This window comes from Lethenteron reissneri, chromosome 24, assembly GCF_015708825.2.
Source record: "Lethenteron reissneri isolate LAM-NWPU_2019-01 chromosome 24, ASM1570882v1, whole genome shotgun sequence".
Classification (NCBI taxonomy): Eukaryota; Metazoa; Chordata; class Hyperoartia; order Petromyzontiformes; family Petromyzontidae; genus Lethenteron; species Lethenteron reissneri.
This window is the reverse complement of record NC_083802.1, coordinates 5,401,336-5,414,165: the sequence shown is the minus strand read 5'-3', so window position 1 is coordinate 5,414,165 and position 12,830 is coordinate 5,401,336. Positions and strand designations below refer to the sequence as shown.

The 12,830-nt window shown below is 43.4% G+C and overlaps 1 protein-coding gene and 1 long non-coding RNA gene across 5 annotated transcripts in view; one reads left to right on the top strand and one right to left on the bottom strand.

The window, feature by feature from the left end:
- LOC133346452 (RNA-binding protein, mRNA-processing factor 2a-like) overlaps positions 1-12,830 on the top strand; it is an 80,659-nt gene that overhangs the window by 45,537 nt on the left and 22,292 nt on the right. For all 4 annotated transcript variants that reach the window (XR_009755561.1, XR_009755563.1, XR_009755562.1 and 1 more), the window contains one exon: positions 11,174-11,236. Coding sequence is in view for 1 of the 4 variants with exons in the window: in XM_061558025.1 (XP_061414009.1) it covers positions 11,174-11,236 (63 nt within the window). In the remaining 3 variants the exon portion in view is untranslated. The remainder of the gene's footprint in view (positions 1-11,173; positions 11,237-12,830) is intronic.
- Positions 1-12,830, bottom strand: part of LOC133346453 (uncharacterized) — a 58,558-nt gene that overhangs the window by 29,252 nt on the left and 16,476 nt on the right. The gene's annotated exons all lie outside the window — the stretch shown is intronic.

The window sequence follows — 12,830 nt, the reverse complement described above, 5'->3', positions numbered from 1 at the left end:
TCGCGAGCTGCGATATGAACATAGCCACCCAAGTTTGATCCCCAGCCACAGATAACATCAGTGGCAAGTATGATCAAACAATATACCACAACTGACCAGCATATGTAGACCTTCATCCAGCAGCGGTATTAACAAAGAGCTATCTTTGATTATTTTTGTGATTTTTTTTTTGAAATGCACTTATCAACCTGAAAGGCATTACATCATGGGGGCTTAATAATTTTAAAATAGTCTGTGAAACATACGTTTTCATACACAGTTAAATTCCATAATGTTTGACGATAATGCTAATAATACTGTACTGTACTCTTTGGTTCTTTCGGTAAAGTCACGTATAAAAAGAAAATAATAAAGTAAATACTAGCATACGACGTTTCGATTGTAATCACAAGCAATCATCATCAGGTATAAATGAAATAGAAACACAAATCTAGTATACTTAGAAATGTAATGTAATACAACAGAGAGTCGGATAACAGTCACCACCCTACCTGGTTAGATTACGTTCTTCCTGAGAATGCTAAATTTGAGAGAGAGATAAAACACAGAACCAGAGACATATAGACAGACATATAAGCAGACAGATATCACAGAGATACATAGAGAGAGACAAACATAGGCACACGCAATGTACTGTACTGTAGTTGATGTTCAGGCCAGTGGTTTAAGATATTGCCACCGTGGGGCTTATCTTATTCTCAAATCTATTGGTCAAAAGCCCACTTGCTTTCCTCTCATTTGTTTATTTTCTACAAATGAACTGTATCGCATTATGAAAGGTGAACTCGCTTTCACATGGGTGCTCTGCTGATGTCAGTGATTGCAAGTAAAGTCAGGTTACAAAATCTAAACCCTTGAATTGCAAGAGAGTGTACATATATATAATCGAGTTGAGCTATCGCAACGGTGACGGAGTTTGCTATTTTTACCTTGTTTAAAGTTTAGGGAGAAACAGTTTTTGTTATCAGAAAAAACCCAAGTTTGTTTTATGCTACTTGCATAAAAACTGGTACGTAATTCGGTGTTCTGTTGTTGGTAGAGTATGGTATTCGATGATAATTTACAAAACGACAATTGAAATCTTAATCTGAGTCATCCGATCTACTCTGAATGAAATTTCGGTCTCAACGAATTGGATATGACAGGTAATACACATTATCATAGCTATCATATATGATATTAACAATACATGAACTTTCAATTTAGTGTATGCTTCCACCATTGTATGCTTGTGCACAAACCCATTGAGAGTAACTGTACCCGATGTTATTATATAGTACTTGGTAAACACATGCTTTGCACACTTTTATTTTGAACAGAAACCGTGGCGAAATATTTTCCCATATGAAATCGGTTGCGTTAATACTTTTGAAAACACCCCCACGGGATGATACTAGCCCACTACACTGCCACTATTTAATGCTCACCAAATTTTCACGTAATATAAAAAAGTAATTTTCTTAGGAGGAGCATACCTTATGGGCCTGCGCGTGTGAGATTGTGCGTGTCTAATTGTACATGCACATTCGTGGGTACACGCGCAAGCTTAAGACATTCGAATGCATGTCCGTTGAACATAGGTAATTAAATTATTTCGTGGATAATTGGATGGCTGTATCCACTCAACTCCCTCTCTTTCACATGTTCCTTACTTGGCCGTGATGCGGGGAGCACACAACACTGGGGAGGCACAACAACGTCTCCGGTATTTCTGTACATTGCAAAATGATGCGTGTTACAGCGTAATGGTAGATTAAAAACGGAGTGTTAGATTGGTCCTAAAAACAATGTAACACGTGACTTCGCAAAAGGGCAGTGTGTGCGTAATCGTGGCATTTACACAGTGTGCATGACCTCCCTGAGGTGTATACACATGAAAAGAAAGGTCCCGCGTATAGTATTTTAAGAGACTGTAGGGGCAAGTGCTGTTAATGAGCACCTGTGAAGGCCAACACAGCACATGGGGTGGGTAGGCCAACAGCACTTCCCAGTGCTGATGTTTACACACCGCACGGGGTACTAATTTAGGTCTCAGTCTACCTAGGAGAGGCCCAGAACCAGTGCAAATATTCGCCACTGTTATGGTCGTGAGCAGGAATCGAACTTGGATTACCGGGTTTTTGGCACAGTGAGCTAACTACTGCACCACCGCTCCCCACGCACACAGTCAGAGACACGTCTCAGGCAATACTTTTTTCCTACAAAAAATACTGAGCATTAACCATAACTCTAAACATGTTATCTAGTGGTTCATTCCTTTTATCCATAAAGGATAACAGTAAACCCTTCCTGTTGTCGGTTACAATTGAGTGTTTCTTTCCATATTTTCCCAATTATCTGTATATTAGCAGAATATAAAAAGTGCAATCGGATGTCAATTCAACCATATATCACCATGGCAAATCAGTGCAGGCTGGTAAATATACCTACCTGCCATTACAGTTTACTGCACCAATTATATGACGTTCACAACTATACAGCAATATAATGCTACCTTAATGCAATCATAGTCTACGATACTAATACCGCTAAAATCACAGCCATTGTATCAATTTATTGCTATAACGTATATCCCTCAACTAAAGTTTTAACCTATTGATCAGAAACGTGTGCAAGGAAGCTTGAACGATAACTGAACAAGTACGCAAAGAGGCGTGGAGGGAAGCTTTCTTGGAATTGCTGAGAGAGCGACACCTGAACACGTGGATCAAAGAACAAATGCAAATAAGAAACATCATACTGACTATTTCTAACAGTAACTACGGTCTGTTCTATTATGCGGTAGTTGCATTCCTGAAGAACACCACATGATGGAAACATCGTGTTATAATAAATAATATATAATACTAGGATAAAACACAGTCTGTGAGATGTGTATGCTGGCTGAACAAAGACTGAGGTGCATGGGTAGCATCTAGAAGCATCCAGCAGCATCGCTCCTTGTGGGATGCTGCACTAAGGTGGCCACGCTTGTTCCTACGCGCGCGACATTAGCTCTGTTCACCCAATCGCGTTATATCCAATTCGCGTTATGAAAACATGTGTGGAAGGAGTACAGACTGTAGGCTTAGGCAAGACGCATTGCTAGCAGGGATGACAGCTGACGGATGAATCTGATGATGTAATGGCAGCCAAAGAAGAAAACACCCGGCAGGACCACCTCCAGAGAGATGGAGCGATGAGATCAGCACACACAATAAAATAAAAAATCTTTTATGAACTAAAAGATGTTTTTATTTTACCAGGAAAGGCTCACTGAGCTATATACCTGTTTTTCATGAGCGACATGGCCATAAAGGAGAGCTCAACAGAGTGGCTTATCCAAATAATAACCCAAATAATAAAATAATCTGTAGCATGCTGACCCACCTCTATTGGATATCTGTGAAAAATAACTTCATTGCTCATCGGATTCCTCCGGTCTAAATAAAGATTCTGATTCTGTTTCGCTCCAGTCTTCGCGCAGAAATATAGAGGCACGACAAGGTGGCACGGTGGATAAAAGGTCAGAGCGCTGAACTGCAACCGCTGAATCCTTGGGTTCAAGTTCAGGCAGCCACCTGTGATTAAGCCAGGTTCTCAAATGCAGTGACTTGTTCTGAGCCCAGACTGCTCTGCGGGGGATCCATCATCTTTACGACATGACGGCAATAGCACGGTTGTTTTTAAATTGGATAAAGAGACCACAAAGACAAAGATCCCCCGTATAGCCTCAACATACTGTTGGGGCAAGTGCTGTTAGCGAACACATATGAAGGCCCGGCACGGTACGCAAGGGTGGCTAGCACAACCCCCTGCCGCCTTTGTCTCCCCATGTTGATGTGTTAGGCAACACACCAGGTACTCATTTGAGAATGAGTCGACCTATGGAAGGCCCAGGACCGCTTCAGATAGTCGTCACTGGTGTTGGCCGTGAGCGGGAATCGATGTCAGGGTTCGTGGCGCAAGTGCACTAACCGTTACACTTCTGCTCCCCACAAGAAAAAGACCACACACACATTCATGGACGCACCTTTTACATGAGCAGGGACACGTGCATCCAAAGCCACACAAATTCTAGCGTGCAATGGCACATGTACCCTCTCACACAAACATGTGGCTTTCATGACATCCTGCTGTATATCGTCGGACAATGATGCTGCATTTTGGGACATTTAATTTTTTGTATCAGGGCTGGTTTTTTTTTTACACATGGACCACACTTGATGATGAAGCTGAATTTGATATGAAAGTAGTTCCCTGAAACCCCCGTTAATTAGCTGGAGGAATAGTAATGCCTATATGCAGAGCCCAGAAGTGGTGATCTAGCACGAAAGCAAAGTGGCCCAGACAGTTGAAGTTCATTAATCTTGCTCTTGAATACATAAGTAATGATATCAAATGCAAAAATTCGTGCCTTTATTTTTTTACCGCGAGTCTTCAAAAATGTGCATATGCTCAAATGTAATATCTTTTTGCTTTTGAAGGGTTATTGCTCAAGCTTGAGACAAGTGCAGTTGAGTTTCAGAGGCAGATAGGCAGAGCATTGCATGAATTGAAATCCTGTGGTGTGAGTGAGGTCGTATACAGGCCTGGGAGATTACATTAAATAGTTTCATAGATAGATTCACGTGGCTTTACCGAAAGACCCAAAGAATATGAATTCCTGCAGTCACGAAAGCTTTCAGTCAAGATTAAATCGTTTGTCTAGGTAATAAGCTTTTCTGCAAACAAATTGATAGCGATGGACACCCATGTTTTATTGCAGTTATCATTTTCATTATAGGGTATTAGTAAATGCGTTACATGTGTCTTTTGTAGTTGGGAGTTGTTTGTTTAAATTGAAAGGCATACTCGCGCACACACAATCTAACTTTGAAGCATTGCTCACGCTCAACATATTGTGTTGTGTTTCCGCATTGATCTTTTGTTTATAATTTCGTAGAACAGAGACAAATATATACCGTATGTGCCTCTGTTCATAGCTTTGGAATATTACAGGCGCTCAATGTTAAATATTGTTCATCTGTATTCAAAGCGTTTTATAATGATGCGATTGTAATTGGTACTCGGTTATAATATATATTTAAAAACATATATTATTTAGTTTCTTATCAAAGTGTTTATATGGGGGCGGTATTGGCGTCGAGAATGGCCAGCGATGTAAAGGTTAAACCGTCACGTGGTTTGAGCAGCTGTGAGTCGTCTCTAGGAGCACTCTGAAGTGCAAGCCCATGCCTCACTTGTGGGATGAGAGCAGGTTGACTCATTTTGTATGAAAAGAGGGGGAGAACACCCCCACCACCCACCTCTAACACAAAGACAAAGGTCCCCCGTATAGCCTTAACAGATTGTAGGGGCAAGTGCTGTTAGCGAGCACCTATAAAGGCCAGCACAGCACACGAGGGGTGGGTGGCCAACACCACGCCCGGCCGTCTTTGTCTCCCTAGTGGCGATGTTCACACATCGCACCAGGTACTCATTTGAGGCTGAGTCAACCTAGGGGAGGCCCAGAACCAGTTCAGATTAGTGTCACTGGTGTTGGCCGCGAGCGGGAATCGAACCCGGGTCGCCGGGTTCGTAGCGTAGGGCGCGCTAACCGCTACACCACCGCTCCCCACTAATACACACTAACACACAGACACACACTAACACACACAGACACACACTAACACACACAGACACACACAGACACACACTAACACACACAGACACCTACTAACACACAGACACACACTCACACACAGACACACACTCACACACACAGACACACACTAATATACAGACACACACTCACACACAGACACATACACTCACACACACCGACACACACGCACGTTACACAGGGATTGGGGGCTGCTTGTTATATTACACAGCACTTAACCGACCTTCCACATTTATAAGAAATGTTCCTAACAGAGGAATTTGCCAGAGCACAAACTGGATTCTGTTTTGTAAATACCGCACTGTATCAACGATGTTTATGGGAGTTTGTCCAACTCAAGTTGGTTTAGTTTTACTATCTAGAGTGCAACGGTCCTTTGCAACTCCACTGCTGGATAAAGGCCTCTTCCCCGATGCTCTGTCACTCCTTAAGGGGGGCGGGGGGGTCGTTGACCATACTTCGCCACGCTGCTCAATGCGGTTTCGGTGAAGGGGGGGGGGGGTGCTCACAACCAGTTGCGTTGCCACTCGCCACTAATGTCAGCCACCGCTGCACCCCCATCCCCCCCCCCCCCAAGTTGACATGTACACACTGCGGTCGAACTGGGCCAGTATACGACGGCACCTACACCAAACGTGTGTCGAGGAGCATTGTGAGTAGCCATGAGGGGGCCAACAGAAGGAGGTGCGAGGTACCTTCGGGAACAAAGGCGGGTCCGAGCTGGGGGGAGGAGTCCGCCAAAGGGGTTCTTAGGAGGACCCCGTGACGAAGGCCGGGTCGTTGTGGGGGGCCAGGGAAAGGATCGCCTGCAAGGTGTCTCTCCCTCTTCGTCGCCGGGTGGTGTTGGTTGAACCCCCGCTCTGGGCAGACGAGTGAGAGAGCCCCAAAGGATAGCCGAGGGCAGGACCAGAGGACGTTCAGTGTCCGGGGTAAAGGACCGAGATCGAGAGCACACCTACCTCTGGTGTGAGCCGAGAGTGTTGGGTGTAACAGCGTTTCATAAAGGGCAACAGCCCTTGTAGTATTCCTCGTCTCTGCGTGGTTCTAGGGCACGGCACGTGTACACCGGCGACTATCACAGCAGTTGCTCTTCCCATACTGCAATGGGAGTTACCATGGGCTGCTACGGGACGCGAATAGGTTTCATATCAGAATCAGAATATTTATTTATACTGGAGGAATCCGATGAGAACATTACAACAACTAGCAATACAAAACACGATAGGAGTGCACAGTATAGGAAAGGTTAAGCAAATCACTTAAAAAAATATACAAATACAAATAAACAATTTTTTATCTTACCAGGTAAAGTCCACTGAGCTCTTTGCTTCTTTTCCCGAAGCGACCTGGCCACAAATTATAGCCCAACGAAGTGGCTTATCATGTAGTAATGTATAGCAGCAAAATAATCTAAATAATCGATGCGATGGTCACTCATGATATAGGGACTTCTGCAATTCTATTTCTACCGCTGTGTCTGTGTGTGTGTGTATATATACAGGGTGGCCGAAAAGTCAGGACACATAGGGCTATTTCATGTATTTTACCACTGGAATTAAAACAAAGTTGTTTCATCTTTAAGTTAATATTTGATCTATTATCATTACAGTATTACTGTCTGTGTTTTTTCTTCCCGTGAGGTTACCTCTAATCCGTCGTTGGCAAAACTCGACCAAGAATCCTGAATGATATCCATAGTACAGGTTTTTTGGGTGAAGTCGCGTAAATATAAATGTGTCGTTAAACCCGTCACCACCCGACACAGCCAATTAGTAAGGTTTATCACGTAAAAAAACATGCCAGTTCGTTACTAGTACAACACACCGGTGTTTTGGAAAGTAAACCCACAACATTTACAATTCTAGTTTCGCCAATAATTACAACTAGTATCATCAGGCGACAGTCAAATTTATTGAGAAATCCTCCTGTTTCATTCTTAAGTATTACGGATAATATTTTGCCGCGAAAGCCTACGTGATAATCCTGAATGAATTGAGATAAAACCTCAGTACCAAATGTTCAAAGATTACAGCTGGAATCTTCAAACAAAAGTCCTTAATCCATTTCAAAAGAGAATTCATGCATTAATGGTAATGGAAGTCAGTTTGGATAGTTATTTTAAAAAAATGTAAATGACCATATGTGATTTATTAAAATAATTAAATAACCTTACATGTCTTGAATTTTGGGCCACCCTGTATATGGCGCCACGGTGGCGAGATGTTAACTACCTCGCCTGGTATACAGGAGAGTCGTTGGTTCGATCCCAACCCTGACTCTTATATATTTGGAGTTTGCATGTTTATATTCTTGGGTTTTTTCGGTAAAGTCACGTAAGGTAAACATTTTTAATTAAAATCAAATATTTTATTTTAATTGTAATTTTTAATTTTTTACCCACGTGACTTTACCAAAAAAACCCAAGAATATGAATCCTTGCAGTCACGAAAGCTGCAAGTCTAATTTGCATGTTCTTCCCGTGGTTGCGGAGATTTTTCTCTGGGTCCTCCAGTTTGTCCCTCCACATTAGAAACGCGCGTGAAGAGTATTTGGTAGCTGGAAATTGCCACGTGATAAGCCACTTTGTTGGGCTATCACTTGTGGCCAGGTCACTTCTGAAAAATAAGCTAATAGCTCAGTGGGCTATACCTGGTAATATCAACTGAAATGTACAGTATAGCACGCACAAAGAGATGGGTAGAGAAGACCTAGCCCATGGAACAGAAAGGTCAAGCTGGCTGGCTGACTGAGCATTGTTTTGCTCGGCCAAAAGCCCCCTGTTGGTTCTCATGCTGCCCTTTTCCCATAAAAGCTGGCAAGAACCTGAGTGCCGTATGTGCATTATGAGTGTGTGCATGTGTTGTGTGGGTGTGTACATGTGGTCATCTCTGTGTACATGTGGTCATCTGTGTGTGTATGATTTAATCGTTGTGTGCATGTGTTGCGTGCGTATATTGTGTGTTAATCTCTGCGTGTGTGTGTGTGTGTGTGCAACGTGTCTATCTGTGTGAATGTGACGATGTGTGTTCCTTTGTGTGTATGCTCTTTTATGGGGAGCGGTGGCGCAGCGGTTAGGGCACTGCGCTTCAAATCTGGCGACCGGAGTTTAATTCTCACTCACGGCCAACGCCGGTGACGATTATCTGAACCGGTCCTGGGCCTCCGCTAAGTCGACTCGGCCTTAAATGAGTACCTGGTGCGGTGTGTAAACATCGCCACTGGGGAGACAAAGGCGGTCGGGCGTGGTGCTGGCCACCCACCTCCTCGTGTGCCGTCACGGCCTTCATAGGTGCTCGCTAACAGCACTTGCCCCAACATTCTGTTAAGGCTATACGGGGGATGTTTGTCTTGGTTCTTTTTTTCCTTTGTGTGTGCATGCACGATTGTGTGTGGTGCATGCACGATTGTGCGTGGCATACATGCGCTTGTGCCAGTAATAGACCCTCGCTGTCGGCACCTTGCCTGTGTTTTCTCTCCTGCCAGGCCTGTGCAAGCGATAACAGAGGCTACAGATGTCACTTGAGACACAATGCAGCTTGCCTCTCGTCAAATAATGCCCTCTAATCGGCCATGGTGGGGGGGTACAATAGGTGGGATGTGATTCATAGCTGACTCCATCAGCACAGAGCTGATTCTGTCACTCTGAAACTGTACAGGACACATAACGCGCACCCATACAATTAAAGAATTATTCATTCTCGAACAATGTCTGTATTTTTTCTTAAGCATCGCACCAGTACGCGCTCTATATAGATTAGTCGACCTACGTAGTTCTCCGCAACGCAAAGTATCAGTTATAGTCTTAATTTGATGTTCACGTCAATTTAGCACGTTTCACGGATTGCCCCGTTTATCCAGTTGCCCGGCTATTTTACGAGCGAGATCCGTGGCGCGTGAACGCAGCGTCAAAACAAAAATACAACGAAACGTGAATATTGCGGAGAATGAGCACGGGGTCCTGAAGGAATATTGCACTTTGTGGACGCAATTAAGAATCTTGTTGCACTTTCACGTGTTCTTGTTTGTGTGTGTGTGTGTGTTTGGATTCAGTAATTTGGAAAGCAGATTGAATTTCTCCCATCTGACAATAATGATACAGGCCACGTGTTTATCAAATGTTATTCGACTCTACGACATTATATTTGTCAATAATAAAAAGAAAAGTCATTTAACGTGTACGCAGACATTGTCAACCAAATTACGTGACATTGAAGTTATGTTTAAGTTAAGTTCCGTAGTAAAAAGAAGAAACGACTCGATGTTTCGGGCAGTCATACTCTTAAGTTTTTTCGGTAAAGTCACGTAGGTAAAAAATAATAGAAATAAAATAATAATAAATTAAAATAAATAAATTAAATCACGACGTTTCGGAGGCAACGCAAGTCTCCGTCTTTTACAGTCAAATTTGCAGTAAATTTAGCTGTGACGGTCCCACCTGAAGACGGAGACTTGTGTTGCCTCCGAAACGTCGTGATTTAATTGATTTATTTTCTATTTCTATTATTTTTTTACCTACGTGACTTTACCGAAAAAACCTAAGAGTATGAATCCTTGCGGTCACGAAAGCTTCAAATCTAGATTTTCGGCCAGTCGCCCTTCTTCACAGCACATGTACTGCAGCAGGTGATTGTCAACTTACCATGGGTGATATTCATATTTTAACTTTCAACTAGCATTTAACTTGCACAATGTGACTTCAGCAGGCAAGCAGGCTTATTACATCTGAGCTCATGGCTATGTGCGTGTGCACGGCAGTATCGTGGAACTCTAATGTGTTGCGGAGCGGTGGTGCGGTGGTTAGCGTGCTGCTATGCACCGAGAAACCCAAGTACAATTGCAGCTCATGACCAATAACAGTGGTGAATATTTTAACCGGTCCTGGGCCTCCACTAGGTTGACTTAGCATTAAATGAGTACCTGGTGCGGTGTGTAAACATCAGCATTGGGGAGACAAAGGCAGCTGGGTGTGGTGTTGGTACTCGCAAACAGCAGTTACCCCAACATTCTGTTAAGAGGCTATATATGAGGTCTTTGTCTTCATAGGTCTATCCCGAATAGATAAGTTGCCCATCTGGACAAACGCTTGTGTCTGCCCCTTATCTCTTAAGGTAAAATGTGACGTTCTAAAAATTTCCAATGACATCATTTAACATACACCCACTTCCTTCCCTACATCTTGCGCTGATAAAGCAATGCTAAAAACTTAAGCCCGCACCACTTTTCAATCTTATACACAGCACTGTCTTGCCCAAGAAAGTTGAGTAACATTTAAACATTCCGTACCATGCTTGCCCGGTAGCACGTGTTGCAAACTGAACCATCTGTTAGTGAGACATCAGACTTGCGATATTGCTTATGTCGCTAATGTAGCATTGTATATCCTCTCTGTGAATAGTAAAACTACAAAGTCTTGTACTGCCCCGCACTCAAATATAAATATTCAAAACCACGCTTGCAGCCAATGCTGAATTATTTAATGACGTATAAAATATGCATCGGTGATTGTGTTTGTTGTTTTCTGCGTTGCAGCCCGTAGGATTTGCGATGTTTGACAGCAGATCGGAAGCAGAGGCAGCAAAAAATGCTCTCAATGTGAGTATGGTTGGATGCACACGTCACATACACTTGGCACGTTCCTTTATAAGGTCGCGTCTGCTGGCCTTGACGTCAAGTGGTTCGCTGTCGAGTAAGGTGCTTTGCTGGGACTTTGGCTCGTGATTAAAAAGAGCTTTTTTGGGTCTGTTCACACTTCATTTACGCTGACCCAAGTTCTGAGCGATTGGCGAAAGCTGCGAGACGTGGCCAAGCTTTGCCATGATTGTGTTTTTTTTCTTCCTCGTGAGACAGAGCACAGGAAACAACATTCACACAGTCGGTGGTATCACTGCAGTTGAATGCATTTCCACTGGTGCACCCCGGCACGAGCGGACTCAAGCGATGATTAATTTGTAGCTCGATTGATGTTTGAGTGCACTCAACAATAAATTCCTTGCGGCTTCGGATGACAATTTATTGAGGCACCCATCGTTATATTGGGGTCCTAGCGGGCATTGATAGTCGCTTCGGTTTTTCACAGTTCAACAATTGAATGTCAAACGAGCGGCCAGGTCTTGATCGTCGGTTGTTCGCCGTCGGATTGATTTTGGGCCGAGCACTTTGAGCAGCGGCTGTCGTTGCCAGCTGCACCGTCACGAGCTGCTGGACGCCGCGCTCATGTGAGCGCTCGGTGCGAGCGCTCTAAACTTGATTTGGAGCTTTTGTGACTGCAGGAATTACTCTTTTGGTTCTTTCGGTAGAGTCACGTAGAAAGAAAATAAATTTAATAATAGCATACGACGTTTCGATTGCAACACAAGCAATCATCATCAGGTACGAATGAAAGATTTAAAAAAAACCTAGTAAACTCAGAAATATAATGCAATACAACACAGAGACTAGGCTAACATAACAGTCAACACCCTATCTGGTTTCGATTTAAAGCTTTCGTGGCTGCAGGGATTCATCTTCTTGGTTCTTTCGGTAAAGTCACGTAGAATGAAAATAATAAAATGATAAAAATAAAACATAATAAACGTCGTGAGAATTATTTTATTATGTTTTATTTTTATTATTTTATTATTTCCATTCTACGTGACTTTACCGAAAGAACCAAGAAGATGAAACCCTACCTGGTTGATTAACGTTCTTCCAAAGAGTGCTAAATTTGAGAGAGAGACAAAACACAGACACGGAGACACACAGACAGACACATACCACTCGCTGTTAGCGCTCGGTGCTTGTGCGCTGAAGGTGATGGTGAGCACCCCTCGACGGGTGTCGTTCATCAAAGCGCCCCTGGCGAACGCCTTGTATAATTACCCCTTTGCCAAAATGTTTACATTTTTACTACAGGCTTCCCCATGTCGATGCCATCCCACAATATTGACAATGACCACAATCCATGTCGCTGCTGAACATATGGGGTGGCGATCTTAATGCCCTCGCCTGGTATGCAGGAGCTCGTGGGTTCGATCCCGACCCTGACGCCTACATATTTTAGAGTTTGCATGTTCCCCCCGTGGCCACATTGATTTTTGCGCCAGGTGCTCTGGTTGTCCCCGCCACATTTAGAATCGACACGCATTTAGAGTTTTTGGCTACTATAAATTTCCACGTAATAAGCTACTTCGTTGAGCAATAATTTGTG